The 14,399-nt window shown below is 34.0% G+C and overlaps 2 protein-coding genes across 3 annotated transcripts in view; one reads left to right on the plus strand and one right to left on the minus strand.

Moving 5' to 3' along the window:
• LOC110033666 overlaps positions 1-1,065 on the minus strand; it is a 1,308-nt gene extending 243 nt beyond the window's left edge. Inside the window, exon 1 of the mRNA XM_020737722.1 lies at positions 6-1,065. Within this exon, the coding sequence (XP_020593381.1) occupies positions 6-484 (479 nt within the window). The 5' untranslated portion in view covers positions 485-1,065. The remainder of the gene's footprint in view (positions 1-5) is intronic.
• Positions 1-1,942, plus strand: part of LOC110033667 (protein FAM135B-like) — a gene marked incomplete in the record, with an annotated part of 63,419 nt that extends 61,477 nt beyond the window's left edge. For both annotated transcript variants that reach the window (XM_020737723.1, XM_020737724.1), the window contains 1 exon segment: positions 1,287-1,942.
• Positions 1,943-14,399: the final 12,457 nt, after the last annotated feature.

Raw genomic sequence — 14,399 nt, forward strand, 5'->3', positions numbered from 1 at the left:
GGAGCTGGCCCTCGCCAATGGGTTTATTGCACGGATTTAAGGAAATGAGAACAATCTCGATATGCTTCTGCCACTGCCTCACCTGTTCGATCCCGTCGCATATGGCGTTGCAGACGTCGAGGGCCTTGACCCCGCGATCGTAGAGCTCAGAGATAAGACGATCGAGTGGAGGACGGGAGAGGATCGGCCGGTTATTGAAGAGAATGACACGGAATTCCTCTTGGCAAAGGAGGAATGAATGGAGTAGCTTACGGACCCAGGAAAGGGAGAGCAGCTCGTCTCCACCCGAAGAAGAAAGGCCGGTGAATAGATCAGCGACTTGGCACTGGTAGAGATCGAGCTCCTGCTCCTGGCTTGAGTCGAGCTCGTGCTGGCCATCGATGGCATGAACTTGATATCGCCGGAGGCTTAGGAGGGAGCGGCCGATCACGGCGAATGGAACGGAAGATCCCTGAATGGTTTCTCGATTGTCCATCGCGGGCATTATGGTTTCTCGAAGAGCGTTGAAACCCAAGAATTTGGATTCTTTCTATGCCCAATCCTTTTCCCACAAATTGACCAAATTTTGCGAGAACTGATGATTTACAAGGCCAAGAGTATTTGGGGACGAAGGGATCTCGAAATCGTAGGAGCAACAGAGCCTTTATGCGGCCAGAAAATGGGGAAAGGCCTTATTCCAGTCATGAACTGATCGTTTACGGGGAAGAGAGAGATGCCAATGCTCTTTCGAATGAAAAATAAAAAATTAGGATTAATTAATACTTATTTTTAGTTTTTCGACATTATAAACATTACACATAGACTCTTATCATTTATATATTCAACCACCAAATTTCATAATATACATCCACATCCCTTAGAACTCAAAAACAATAACAAAAATACACTAGAGTTTCAATCCTTCACCATGTCGACGATTCAATCACCTCTCGGTCCCTCAGTGACTAGTCCCCCATCATATTCTCATTTTTTATCTCAGCATCAAGATTTTCACCATCCATGAAGTTGAGTTTGATGACACTGAGCATTTAGTTTTCACCAGTAATCTTTACAAGTACCAGTCCGAGCGGAGGGAAGATGCTTAGTCGATGAATGCATATTATTGGTTGAGTTCAACTACTCATAGAGTTTTTGTCTTTCATCTTGAGCACTATCAGTCTCCCTCCTCCTGGTCCAAGATGCTTCTTGATTAGTGAAATGATTTCATGAATTTTTTTCTATTTTGCATATATTTTTAAATGAAATTCCACTTTAAATAAAGACATTTGTATGTTTTTTTTTTGCAGGTATAACAGACATTAGAAGTGGAACAAAATGGAAGAAACATGGAGCAAAAAGGAGAAAATTTCACGAAAAAGCCGTTTGTGAAGGCTGAGACCATGACACCAAGTATTTGGCACCTATGCGCTAGCTAAGCCTAGAAACCTTGAGAATGGTGCCAGGGCGCCAACCATTGGGCCAAAACCATGACACCAGATCAGTGTAGTGTGTAAGCACCGGTCAAGTAAAGTTCAACCCGAGAGGAAGGTGCTTAGGCGTCAAACATTGGGCACCATGGCCCTAGTCCTGAAGGCCAAGGTCATGGCGCCAAAATAGAGTGGTGCCTTAGTGCCATGACGAAATTCTGGACATTTTTTAGATGATTTAAAGTTGTTTCAGAGTGAGTTAATGGCAATTTTAAGACCACTACAGAGGATTTTAAGAGGAGAAGAAGAGTTTGTGAAGAACAAGTTTAAAGTGTTTTGTTGGTGGTGATTTATGGGGTGTGTTTTAAGTTTAGAGAGTCTTGTGGAGGGATTTTCCTCCATTGTTTGTTAAGTATCCTAGGCTTGTTCTAAGCACGTCTAAGGATGTGAGTTGTGTTGTGTTGTAAGTGCTGTTGTCTAAGGAGTTCTAGAAGAAGAGCAAGGGCTTGGATGGAGCAATTTCAAGGCAAATTGAGGGAGAGAAATAAGTATATTTATGATTTGGATTTGTAATTTTTTCTGAAACACATTTTTATGTTGAATCTCTTTATCTCAATACCTTCTGATGTTGTTTTATACATGCTTTTTGAGTAAATTTGTTTGCTTTTCCTTGTGGCGATGTAGTGGATGTGTAGGAATGTGGATAGCATGCATGAAATAGTTCTTAATTTATATTCGTGATGATATCCTTCTGCATTTAGTTTACTTTTCAATCCGGCCAATTGATCTCTTAAAATGCATTTTAAATCAATAAGGACTTGAAAGAGATGCGACATAAATAACTAGAAAAATCATGTTGTACTATAGGGTATGAATTGAAGTACATTGTAGGGAGATGCAAATAAATAAAGAGATTATATCATTGGGTTCAAAGTGGGACTTGAGGAATTAAGACCACTTTAACCAATCTTCATTATACACTCAGAAGAGGGTAAATAAGTTATATGCTTCTATTTGTCACAAAATTTATCTTATTTCACTTTTCTTCCACATCCAAATTATACTATAATCACTGCAAGGAAAATTAACTTTAGCACTTGGTAAAACCAATTCACATATTGTAGTTAGTAATTTTATAGGAATAACTTTATATAATTGCAGTAGGTTTGTTAGTAAAACATAAATATTTCAATACTCCAAACCAAGAACAAATTAAGTAGACTTGAATATTATCTTACTTTAGCTTCTCATTTTTCCTTGTGATTCAACATTCCAGACTCTTTAGAGCCCTATATTATTTAAATGATATGTATACTTGCGTGAGAAACCTTATTGTGTAGGAAAATCTAATTTTTAGAATTCAATCAAGCTATTAGGGAGCAAACCAAGTTTTTTTAGTGTCATTACTGGGATTTACATTATTGTGATAACAACTGAGCCGGATCAAGTTTCAGGCGCTGTTGCCGGGGAAACAAATGGTTAAAAGGTTGGGAGAATTAATAATTGAAAAATTAGGACTTACATTTATAAATTTTTAATTTTTATCTTTCTTTTTGTTTGTGTAATGACCTATTAGTTACCCTTTAAAAGCGAATGCATAGGGCAAATCCAACTTAACTTGAACCTCTTTTTGAATCTGAACTGGAAAGAGTTATTAGGAAGATTTAAAAACAGAAAAAGTAAGGAAATTGAAGAAGAGCTATCTTCTAATCAGTACATTAATGTGGTAAGAAGCAATTAATGAAAATCAAAACATATAAAGATCTTTAAGGGATTATGCAAATCATGTAGTAGATGAAATACACTTAAATATCCAAACCCCTACTGTAGAAGCCAACACTTTTAATCTTAAGGTGACTATCATCCAAATGGTGCAGAACAACCAATTTGGGGGAAACACGTCTAAGGATCCAAATTTACATTTAGCAGGATTTTTAGAACTTTGTGTCACATTTCGTTACAATGGTGTTTCTAGTAACACGTTTAGGCTTAGACTTTTTCTCTTTTTCCTAGGGGATAAAACTAATGTATGGTTGAACTCATTAGCACTTGGTTCTATTAGAAAGTGGAATGACCTAGCCCAAAAATCCCTTAGATCAACAAAATCGTTTGATGAAGCTTATTCTCTAATGGAGAAGATGACTATATACAACTTTCAATGGCTTGCTGAGAGAGTAAATCCAAAGAAAGTAGCTAGTATACATGACATAGATGTGCTTGTAATTTTAACTTCATAGTTTGCAGCTATATCTAGGAAGTTAGATCAATTTGGGGCAAGTCAAACTCAATTACATCTAGTAATTGAGAAAAATTCATTCAGACAATTGATTGATCCTAACACTACATCTTATGAGACTATAAAATAATTAAACAATATACCCAACAATACTTATTCAAATTATTACAACTAAAGTTGGCAAACATTAACTGGAATAATAATTCTGGTGGTGGAAACCAGCAATGGGGTAATAATCAAGAAAATCCTATGGAGAACTGGAAAAATCAAAGAAATACTAATTTTAGAACAAATTATCCTTTCAAATTTAACTAGAATCCCCAATTTAAAGAGAAAAAGTTGTCGTTGGAGGAATTTGTTTTATAAATGAGGAATCAATTGCAAAGTGAAGGTACTGCTATAAGAAACGTTGAGAATCAGTTGGGACAAACTGCTAACTCACTTAACAATAAATCTCAAGAAGATGTTCCTAGCAATATTGAGATTAACCTTATAGAGAATAGTAGTTAGCAGGTCAAAGCTGCGAATTTAAGAAGTGGAAGTGAGTGGAAGGATGTTGTTCCAAAAGGATGTTAATGTTAAAAATATGATTGTGGAAAGTGAAAAAATCTTTGGAAAATATTTCCAAAGATTCAGAAAAATCAGACTCTCCAACTAAGAACAACCTAAAGAGACTTCTACCTCTTTTTCCTCCAAGAACGCAACAATAAAAACTAGATCAACATTTTTTGTGATTTTTAGAAGTTTTTAAGAAGTTAACAATCCATATATATTTTGCGGAGGCTCTAGAATAAATGCTCAGTTATGTAAAGTTCATGAAAGATAGCCTCAATAAAAAGAGGAAGTTTGGAGACTACAAGACTGTTGCACTTAGTGAAGGGTGCAATGCTATCTTTCAAAAGAAGCTTCCTCAAAAGTTTAAGGATCATGGGAGCTTTACAATCCCTTGTGTAATAGGAGAAATGTTTTATGACAAAGCTTCATGTGATCTCGGAGCAAGTATAAACCTTATGCCATCATCTACTTTCAGAAGGTTAGGCCTTGGAGAAGTGTCTCTTACTACTGTAACCCTTCAATTGGTTGATTGATCTGTCATAAATTTGAAAGGGGTTATAGAACATGTTCTTATCAAAGTGGATACATTTATCTTATTGGTAGATTTCATTGAGTTAGACATCGAGGAAGATAAAGAAATTCTCATCGTATTAGGTAGACCTTTCTATCCACTACAAGAGCAATAATAGATGTAAATAAATGAGAATTAACATTAGAGTTAACGATTAGGAAGTTACGTTCAATGCATTAAAATCCATGAAATACCCTTCTAAAGAAAACGATGATGAGTGTTGTATGGATTTAATTGATTACATGAGTAGTAGACATTTCCAAGAAAATTATAAAAATAAATTTGAAGAGCAAGATTTGTGTGAGAAAAAGATTTTGGACTTTCAAAACGTGTCTGATCTTATAGTTACTGATTATATACAATTTTTACAATATAATAGAAAATGTTAAACCTCTTGTTCCTTCAATTAAGGAACCCCTAGAGCTTGAAATGAAGGTACTTCCCAAGTACCTTAAATATTTTTACTTGGAAAATTTAGCCACATTACCTGAAATAATATACTTTGATTTGACTCATTTACAAGTGGAGAAATTAATGGAAACTCTGAGGAATTATAAAAAAGCTTTCGGATGGACCATAATTGATATTAATGGGATTAATCATTTTCTATGTATGCATAGGATGCGGATGGAAGATAACCATAATCCCAAGCAGATCCTCAAAGGAGATTAAACCCAATAATGAAAGCTGTTGTCAAGAAGAAAATTTTAAAATGGCTAGATGCATGCATTGTCTATCTGATCTCAGATAATTCTTGGGTAAGCCCTATCCATTGTGTCCTTAAGAAGGGAGGAGTAACAGTGTCTGTTAATGAGCAGAATGAATTAATTCCTACCAGACATGTTATTGGGTGTCACATATGTATTGATTATCGTAAATTAAATGTAGCCAATAAGAAGGATGATTTTCCTCTACCTTTTATAGATCAAATGTTGGATAGGTTAGCTGGCCATTCTTATTTCTACTTTTGCTTCTTAGATGGATATTCAGAGTCTTATCAAATACTAATAGCCCAAGAGGATCAAGATAAAACAACATTCACAAGTCCTTATGAGACTTTTTATTTTCGAAGAATGCTTTTTGGGTTACGCACCAGCAATATTTCAATGTTTTATGATGTCAATTTTCAACGACCTGATTAAAAAAGGAAGAGAAGTTTACATGGATGATTTCGCAGTGTTTTCCCTTACATTTGACTTGAGTCTGGATCATCTTTGAAAGGTTCTTAAACACTGAAGAGACTAATCTTTTTCTCAGTATTTGACCCTACATCTATGGTCCCTGAAGGAATTTTTTTAGGGCATAAAATATCTGAGAAAGTGATGGACTAAACCCAGCTAAAGTGCAAGAAATTAAAAAATTGCCACCAACAACTAATGTGAAAGGGAGTTTAAAGTTTTCTTGGACATGCTAGATTTTGCAGAAGGTATGTAAAAGATTTTTCTAAAATTGCTAAACCATTGTGTCGTCTCTTGGAAAAAGATGTCCTATTTATTTTGACCAAGAATGTTTCAAATCTTTTAACACTCTGAAAGAAAAATTAATCACAACTCCTATTCTTGTTTCACCTGATTGGTAGAAACCAATTGAACTAATGTGTGATGCAAGTGACTATGCTATCAGAGTAATTTTAGGATAGCGATATGATAAAGTCTTTAGGGTTATATACTATGCTAGTAAGCGACATGCCTAAAAATGTGATGCTTTTATTTATAAATTTTATGCTCATTTTTAATGATATTACACTTTAATAAAAAGGTATTTTGCTTATTTTTTATTACATGTACAAGAGATGGATTTTTAGATAAAAAAGGAGCAAAAATGGAGCAAAATGGGGTCAAGTGGAGCAAAGGAGCAGAAAGTGAGCTGGTGCCTAGGTGCTAGGCGCCAGACCTGTACATGAAAATAGAGAGTCAGGTGCCATGGTACCAGGATTAATTGCTTAGACACCAGGAAGTTAAATTAGGCTTCTAGAAGGTTGGTTCTTAGGCACCACTACTGCGCGCCTAGGTGCCAGAATCAATTCTAATTATTATGCATTGAATTTGGACAAATTTTGAAGGGGAATCGGAAGCAATCAGAAGCGACTCTTAGGGATTTTGAGAGTTATCATAAAAGGAGTCAAGAGAAGCAAAAGAAAAAGAGGAGTTTAGGAGGAAATTCTTTGCTTGGAGAGTCTTGGAGTCTTTGAGAAGTGATGTGTGTGTGTGTGGCTCTTGGTGACTGTGTAAGTAGAGTTTGGAGAATACTTCAATGGAACTTCAGAAGATTTGCGTGAGGAGAAGTTTAAGATAAGTACTTTGTATTTTTTTTAGTTCTATTTTATTATGTAAACTTGAATTTCAATATAAATCATGTTTTGTTGTGTTAAACCCATAAAGTTTGAGTAGTTTCTTTATCATTTTCCTTATAATAAAAGATAATCATGTGGAGGATTTGAATTTTTTAAGATTTCTCCTATTCCATTGTCGGCATTATTTTGGTTGACGAATTGCCTGTAAGAAGCTGTTGGTCACTGGAATCGAAATCCGTTGCCCGTTTCGGAAGGACATTTTAATTTACATATAGATTTAAGTTTAGAAAAATATGAAATCAAACTGACCTCATAGTTTAAATGAAAGAGCACTGTATCTCAAACCCTGTATCTATTCCGAAGGATAAACACAAGACTTGAGGATGAGGCTCGATCAAATAAACTAAGAAATTAATGACATCCGTTTGGTCTGCAAAACCATTTTATTTGCCGACAAGTTCCCGTATTTAACATGAAGAATTAAATAGGGTTTATATTAAGCTGGGTTCGGACAAGCTTCCTATGAGGGCAAGCCCCTATTGTTAATTACATCTTAAATGACCGAAGTCACTTAAGAAAACTCTCGATAAAAATCAAGAAATATTATCTTCAAAGAGGTCAAAGGACAGGACTTTTCAATGAAATAGAACGAAGAGGTGTGAAATGTGAGTGGCTCAAATTTGGAACATTTTGTTGTAGAATCCAAAGGAGGAAGAACTAGTGGATGTCATAGATCTGGAGGAGGGCCTCGGTGACTTCCTAATCTATCCTATTGTTTGGCTTTAGTTATAAGGAGAAATTATTTAGAGAAATATTTAAATTTTTTATCCTGCCAATTTTTTTAGTTAGGGCTTACATTCGTGTGAAACGATCGCATAAATAGCTTGGAAAATGTGAGGATTTAGGTTGTGATATTAAAAATTTTAATGGTAAAGAAAAATTTATCTAGTCATAGACTTCTTCTTCCCCTTTTTTTTTTTTTTTTAGACCACATTAATGAGTTGGGATTTATGTTGCATATGCAAACAACCTCGAGATCATATGGCTTGTTGTTTAATTTTAAGGAAGTAAATTGGAAGACATGTCTTGCTGTTGAAGATGGTCATGCTGCCCACAGTAGCTCTAAGCTCCTTGCTGTGACGAGTTTAAGTTTTCTAGGTTGTCAAGTTATGATGTCAAATCAGATGGGCCTATGGTTTTAGTTTAAAAAATTTATGGGGGCATTTTAAGGTTGATTAGAGCGACACCAATTAGGATTCTACGATTCCCTCATTCCAGTAGCACTATTTTCTTTTGGATTCTCTTAGTCCAAATGAATTTACTAAACTCAACTTAATGAGTTTAATAATTTCATTTAGGCCGTGGGAAGTCTCGTTAGCAACCGTAGGTTACCTCCTCCAAGGGATTCCCTATCATCCGATAGAGACGTCTTAATTTAGTTGTAGTTGTGATTTTTGTGATATTTGTGATTAAATTTTGAGTTGTTTTATATTTTGAATGTTGTGGAGGTAATTTTTATCTTGGTTGATTTTAATTTTGGTTTGGTTTTGCGGCCAGTTTTGATTTTCATGCAGGGTGACATCATTGTTTAGCATGCAAGTTTTGTAAGCATAAAAGTACAGTGTGGAAAGTATAGAAAAAGATGGTACTGTAAACTGTAAAAGCATACCTGACGAGTCTTCTTGTTCTACCACCTAAAACTCAAAATCCATGTAAGGGCATTTTATGTAAAGTGAAAAAAATAAGATTCCTAGAATATATCTTGGTGATTCTTCAATGTTTTGATTAAGGATGATTTTATTAAGCAAAAAATATCGAGTTTAGTAGCCCTCCGAGGTATCCGAGGTATTCAACAAGTTATAGAAAAAAGGCAAGTCCATGCTTTTTCCTCACCGCCTAGTGAAAAGTCTCGAGCTCATTTAGACTTATTATGTTGCTTAATAATTCATCCTATAAATATTTCCAGTGTTCAATGAACAATGATGTTTCAATTATCCCTAAGAGTAGGGTGATCATCATTTATCCTTCAATTCGACAGTTATGCAGGTGAAGACCCTTAAAGGGGCAAGTTAGTGTTATTGAGACGCTTAGCCAATTTTGGTTTTAACTTGGGCTTGTAGTGTTTCAAAGGTGTTCAATTTCTAGTTACATTCACTTTTCTAATCCTCATTTAATCAAATTTGATTTAGCTTAGGTCACTACTAAGCTCTTAAGATCTTGGTGAATGTCTTAGTCATTTTGAAAGAGATTAAATTTTAAGTGATAATAATTTGTCATAAAAACATTTAAATGTCACTTAAACATCTGATAGGGGTATTAAATTAGTGAGTTATTAACACCCAAAACTATACTCCTAAATCTAGGATCATTTAATTTGGTAGACTCCTAAAGTTTAATTGTCTAGGAAATTTCAAATTTATCCTTTAAATAGAAAAAGTGAGCTTGGTTTCTACCAATTAGTCTCTTGTATTTCAATCATCCAAGAATGTTAATTAAGATCAAAGGTTGCCCATTTCCCTTTCTTGAATTAAACTTAAGTGTAAATTAAGGCCGAATTTCCAAAATTACACTTTGGGATTTTGGGATTTTCATAATTCATCAAATTTAATTCAAATGACTTTGGGATTTTCATACCACCTTACTCATGGGTCAATTAAGACATCATAGGAGAAAATGTGGTTTTTCAAATTTTGATTTAATTTATATAATTATTTATATACAAGAATGAAATTTTTCAAAGAAAATTCAACAAATTAACCAAGGTAAAGCCTAATCCATTGAAATTTTTACTGGAGGTAGAATTAGAACAAAGAAACACTTGGGTAAAATTTTATAATTTTTTTGAGTTTTATTTGAATTTAATAAAATTATTTTAAGTTTTGGAGTATTAATTAATTATAAAATATTTTAAAATTGGAAAATTAAGTTTTACATTTTTATTTAATCTCTCTAAAGTCAAGGAACCTAGAGAAACAAATTTTAATTTTTTTTTTAAATTTTCTTTGAATTATTATAATTTTTTAAGTGAAAGATTAAGAAAAATTCATTTTTAGCATTTAAAAATTATTTTAAGCTTTAAAATTCAATATCTTCACTTAGAAATTAGGAAAAATATTCCAATTGTTTCTAAGTGCTTAGGAAACAATTTAGAACATTTCCATGAATTTTATCAATTTTGTGATTTTTATTAGTTATTTTGTGATTTTATTTTGTGATTTTTATTAATTTTTAATTATTTAAATATTTAAAATAGGCTTAAAAATGAAGTTTTTATTTTATTTATGATTTTATTTTTAGAAAATTTTTCTGATCATAGAGAGCTCCCAAAACCAATTTTTATAACTTTTTGAGTTATATTTTAATTATTAAAAATCATTTTAGTGTCAAAAATGCGAGTTAACTTTAAAAATCAATTTTGAGTAATCAAATGAGCTCCAAATATTTTGAAAATTTTATGGTGAGTTCTTGAAACTTTAAATTATAGTGGAGATTAAAATCAAGTCATTTAGATGATTATTTTTTCCAAATTAATTTTCTTTGTGTTTCAGGGTTTTGTGAGAGTTAAGTGTGTTCTTAATGACTTAGCTCATGAAATATTTTCTAAAAGTTTCTCTAGTCACAATGGATCTTAAAAATTTCTTTGGATTTTTCTAAGGAACATGATAATTATTATGATTAATTTTTACAAATAATATACATAAAGTTGAAAAATATGAATCTCTGTCTAGAGGTCTTCTCTGACTTTGAAAAAATTAGAGAATATCCCACAAGACAGAGGCAACAACATGCCAAAATATCAAGCTATGGTGAAATGTCTACATGCATGGAGAGCTAAAATACTCAAATCAGTATTTAAATATTTAAAAATAAAATATGCATCAAATAAACTTCAAATCATTTCCACATTATTCTCCTCTACTCACTGAGCACTATAATTTTTTTATTTTATTCTTTGTGATTTTTTACACTAAGATATGGATTTTTAAAGATCAGACATTTAAATAAATCAAAAAATATCCTATTTTTCTATTTAAACATGTGGCGCCATGCAATCATATGACAGCTCCGAAAACATGTGTGGCGTGCTCTAGTTGGACGTCGCCTTCCACATAGCTACTGACTCGGCCCGCGATTTATGAACCACGCTCCCATCCGGCGCAATCAGAGCCCTCCCTTTGATACACACACATTCCAACGGCTCCACGTCATCATCCCTAAATAGAGTGAACCTGTGACCGTTAACATTAAAACCCTAAGATCTCACTCATTTCTTAACTAAATGACCTCGGGTTTGATCTTATAGACTCGTCTAAGTGTGACAAACACATTCATATGGTAAACATGTCATTAAACTAACCCTAATAAAATGGAGAATCAAAATAGGCTTAGGAAGAAGGGAAGTTCAATACCTTTGCTATGAGAAGGGAAGCATCAATCAGAGGTGTTCGACACATTTGTGGAGGTCTAAGGAGGGTAGGGATTGAGCCTCTAGTCGTGCTGAAAGGTCTAGACCCAAATTTGATCTAGGTCGAATTTGGGTGTTGATCAAAGTCTAGTGTAGAGGCTCTTCGTGAGGGGGGTTTGATGGGGCTTTGTCTTCTTACAATGTGGTGAAGGTGTGGGTGAGTTTAATTTAATTTTTTTGCACTGTGGAGGTGTGGAGAATTCTGTCCTGTCTCCGGTAAGGATTTGAGCTCAAAAATTAAACTCCGACAAGGGGAAGTAGGGCAAGGAAGTGGTTGGGTTGCACTGAGGAGGTCTCAAAGAGGCTATGGGAGCAATTTAGAGGGGTCTCCTTGAGAAAATTTCAGTACCTCTCTCTTGGCCATGAAGGGGCCATTTTATTTCCATGGCCGAAGAGGGAAGCTCAGGGCTGGTCATGGGTGCAAAGGCTTGCTTAGGTGGAGGGTTGAGGAGCTCCAAAGGTTAATTAGGGTGAGTTGGCCTCTATGGTTGAGATTGGGTTTGATTTGGCCATGGGGCTCTCGATTTTAGGGTTTTCAGGTGACTAGGCTGGCCGGTAGGGCCAGGGGAGGAGGTGAGGAGGTTAGGAGGTTAGGTGAGTCAAAGGGAGGCTTAATTATGATTTACCTCCAAGGGTTAGTGATGATGAGGGAGATTTTTGATTAAGGCCCAAAAATGGGCATGAATCCCTTAATTTGGGGATCCATTGGTCCATAGCATGCTTGGGTGGGTTTACTGTTGTTTAGTCTGGTCCAAAGGAAGAGCTTAGTGGTTATGGAGTGATACACCTAAAATATATAGTATTTTTAGACACATTTTTATATATATTTATGAGATATTGCACTTTAATGAAAGGTATTTTTGTGTTTTTCTTACAGATACAGGTAAAAAGGTTGAAAAATGCTTGAAGGAGTAAAAAAAGGATCAAATTTGGAGCAAAAAGGTGAAAAATGTGCAAATGAGTTTTGAAGCCTAAGCGCTAGAGCTGGTGCTTAAGCGCCGGTTAAACAGGAAGGCCATGCCTAAGCCTTAGAGGCCCCGCGCTTAAGAGCCAGTCGCAGTTATTAGACGAGTAAATTCAATTTCTGCAAATTTTGAAGAGGTTTTTGAAGTACACCATGGATGAAAATTATCACGAAAGGATGCATCTCTTGGAGAAATACATTGAATCTAGACATATTTTGAAGAGAAACCAAGACATATTTTGGAATATTATAAAAGAAAGAAGAGAGGACTTAGAAAAGAGTCCTAAAAGTATTAGAATGTTTTGAAAGTTCTCATTTAGGGAGTTCGTTCTGAGAGATTTTCAGGCACCACTTTTACTTTTATTTTATCCTTTTTGTTATTTTATTTTGAGTGATTGTAAAGAGAAGAGAATCAAAAGAACTTCAAGCATTTGGTGGAGGACTTGAGATAAGTTTTTATCTTTTTGTTTTGAGACTACTTTTGGTTTTAATTGAGGCTTATTGTTGGTTTGACAATGATTTTTTTATGTTAAACTAAAGTGTAGTTTTATTTTCTCCATGTATTCTGAGTAGTTTTCTTTATCTTTCTTCTTAAAAGTATAAGTAATTAAGTTTTGGATAGAGTTTGTGGAAAGTATTGATCTTCAATGATGGAAGAAGTTGTGATGATTTAAATCTATACACTTCATTTACTTCTTGATTTGGCCAATCAGAATGTTAAAATTTATTGTGAGAACATGCATGAACCGGGCTGGTATTGTCTCAGTCAACAATTGGAAAGAATCACATGAGGTTGTATGAATGAGAATGTAGTTCATATGATTCAATGTAAATAAATAGGGAAATATTCATTGAAGGGTGTCGAGTTAGAGGACTTTAAAGTGACAGGTTAAAGCCCCTAACTTGGTTTATTGTTTTAGGTTCTGATACGAGAATGTTAGCCCCGAGGTGGAGGGAATCGAGGGAACTCTAGAGTGACAGCTAGTATCTTCCCTGCCTAGCCGGTCTTCAGAACTATTCAATTTTAAATTAGTCAATGTTCATTATAGCATCTCTAGTAAGGGTAAAGAATATTATTAGATCTTAATTAAAAAGTCCTATATTACTTGATAACGATACGTACACTTGCGTAGTATCCTAATATATATAAATTAAAAGTTAAATTCTTTTTTTTCTTCAAGATCAAGTTTTTGGTTTTGTTGTAAAGTAAGGAAATATAAGTGAAATATAATCTGAATTAATGTTCTACTGTGCATATTAACAATATCCCGTGATCAAGTTTTTAGCGCTATTGCCGGGGAGAATTTGATTTTAAAAGCAAATTTCTATTTTTAAAAAGTCTTATTTAAACTTTAAGTTATCTTATCTTATATTATTTTTTTTTGTTTATTTTATTTTATTTTATTATATGTTAGTGTATGCATAGTTCAGGTTCTGAAGGACTAGTGCCCTACGATTCTGAACGAGAAAGAACTACTAAAAAAATCAGGAAAAACCAAAAAAAATATAAATTAAAAAAAAATTACAGAAAGGGTAGACCAAAATAATCAAAATGCTGAAATTCATCAAGAGTTTAGACCTTTAAGAGATTATGCCAACACTACTATAGATGAACTTCATTGTAGTATTCAAAAACATACTATAGTGGCTAATTCATCTGAGCTTAAACTTGTTATTATCCAAATGGTATCAAATAATCAGTTTGGGGGATCACCAATTGAAGATCCAAATTTATATCTTGCCAATTTTCTAAAATTGTGCGCTATATTTAAAATACGATGGTATATCAGATGATGCCATAAGACTTAGGTTATTTCTTTTCTCACTGAGGGATAAAGCTAAGATGTGGTTGAATTCATTAGCACCTAGATCTATCAGAACTTGGGGTGATTTAGCACAAAAATTCCTT

The sequence above is a fragment of the Phalaenopsis equestris genome, unplaced genomic scaffold (assembly GCF_001263595.1).
Source record: "Phalaenopsis equestris unplaced genomic scaffold, ASM126359v1 Scaffold001250, whole genome shotgun sequence".
Lineage (NCBI taxonomy): Eukaryota > Viridiplantae > Streptophyta > Magnoliopsida > Asparagales > Orchidaceae > Phalaenopsis > Phalaenopsis equestris.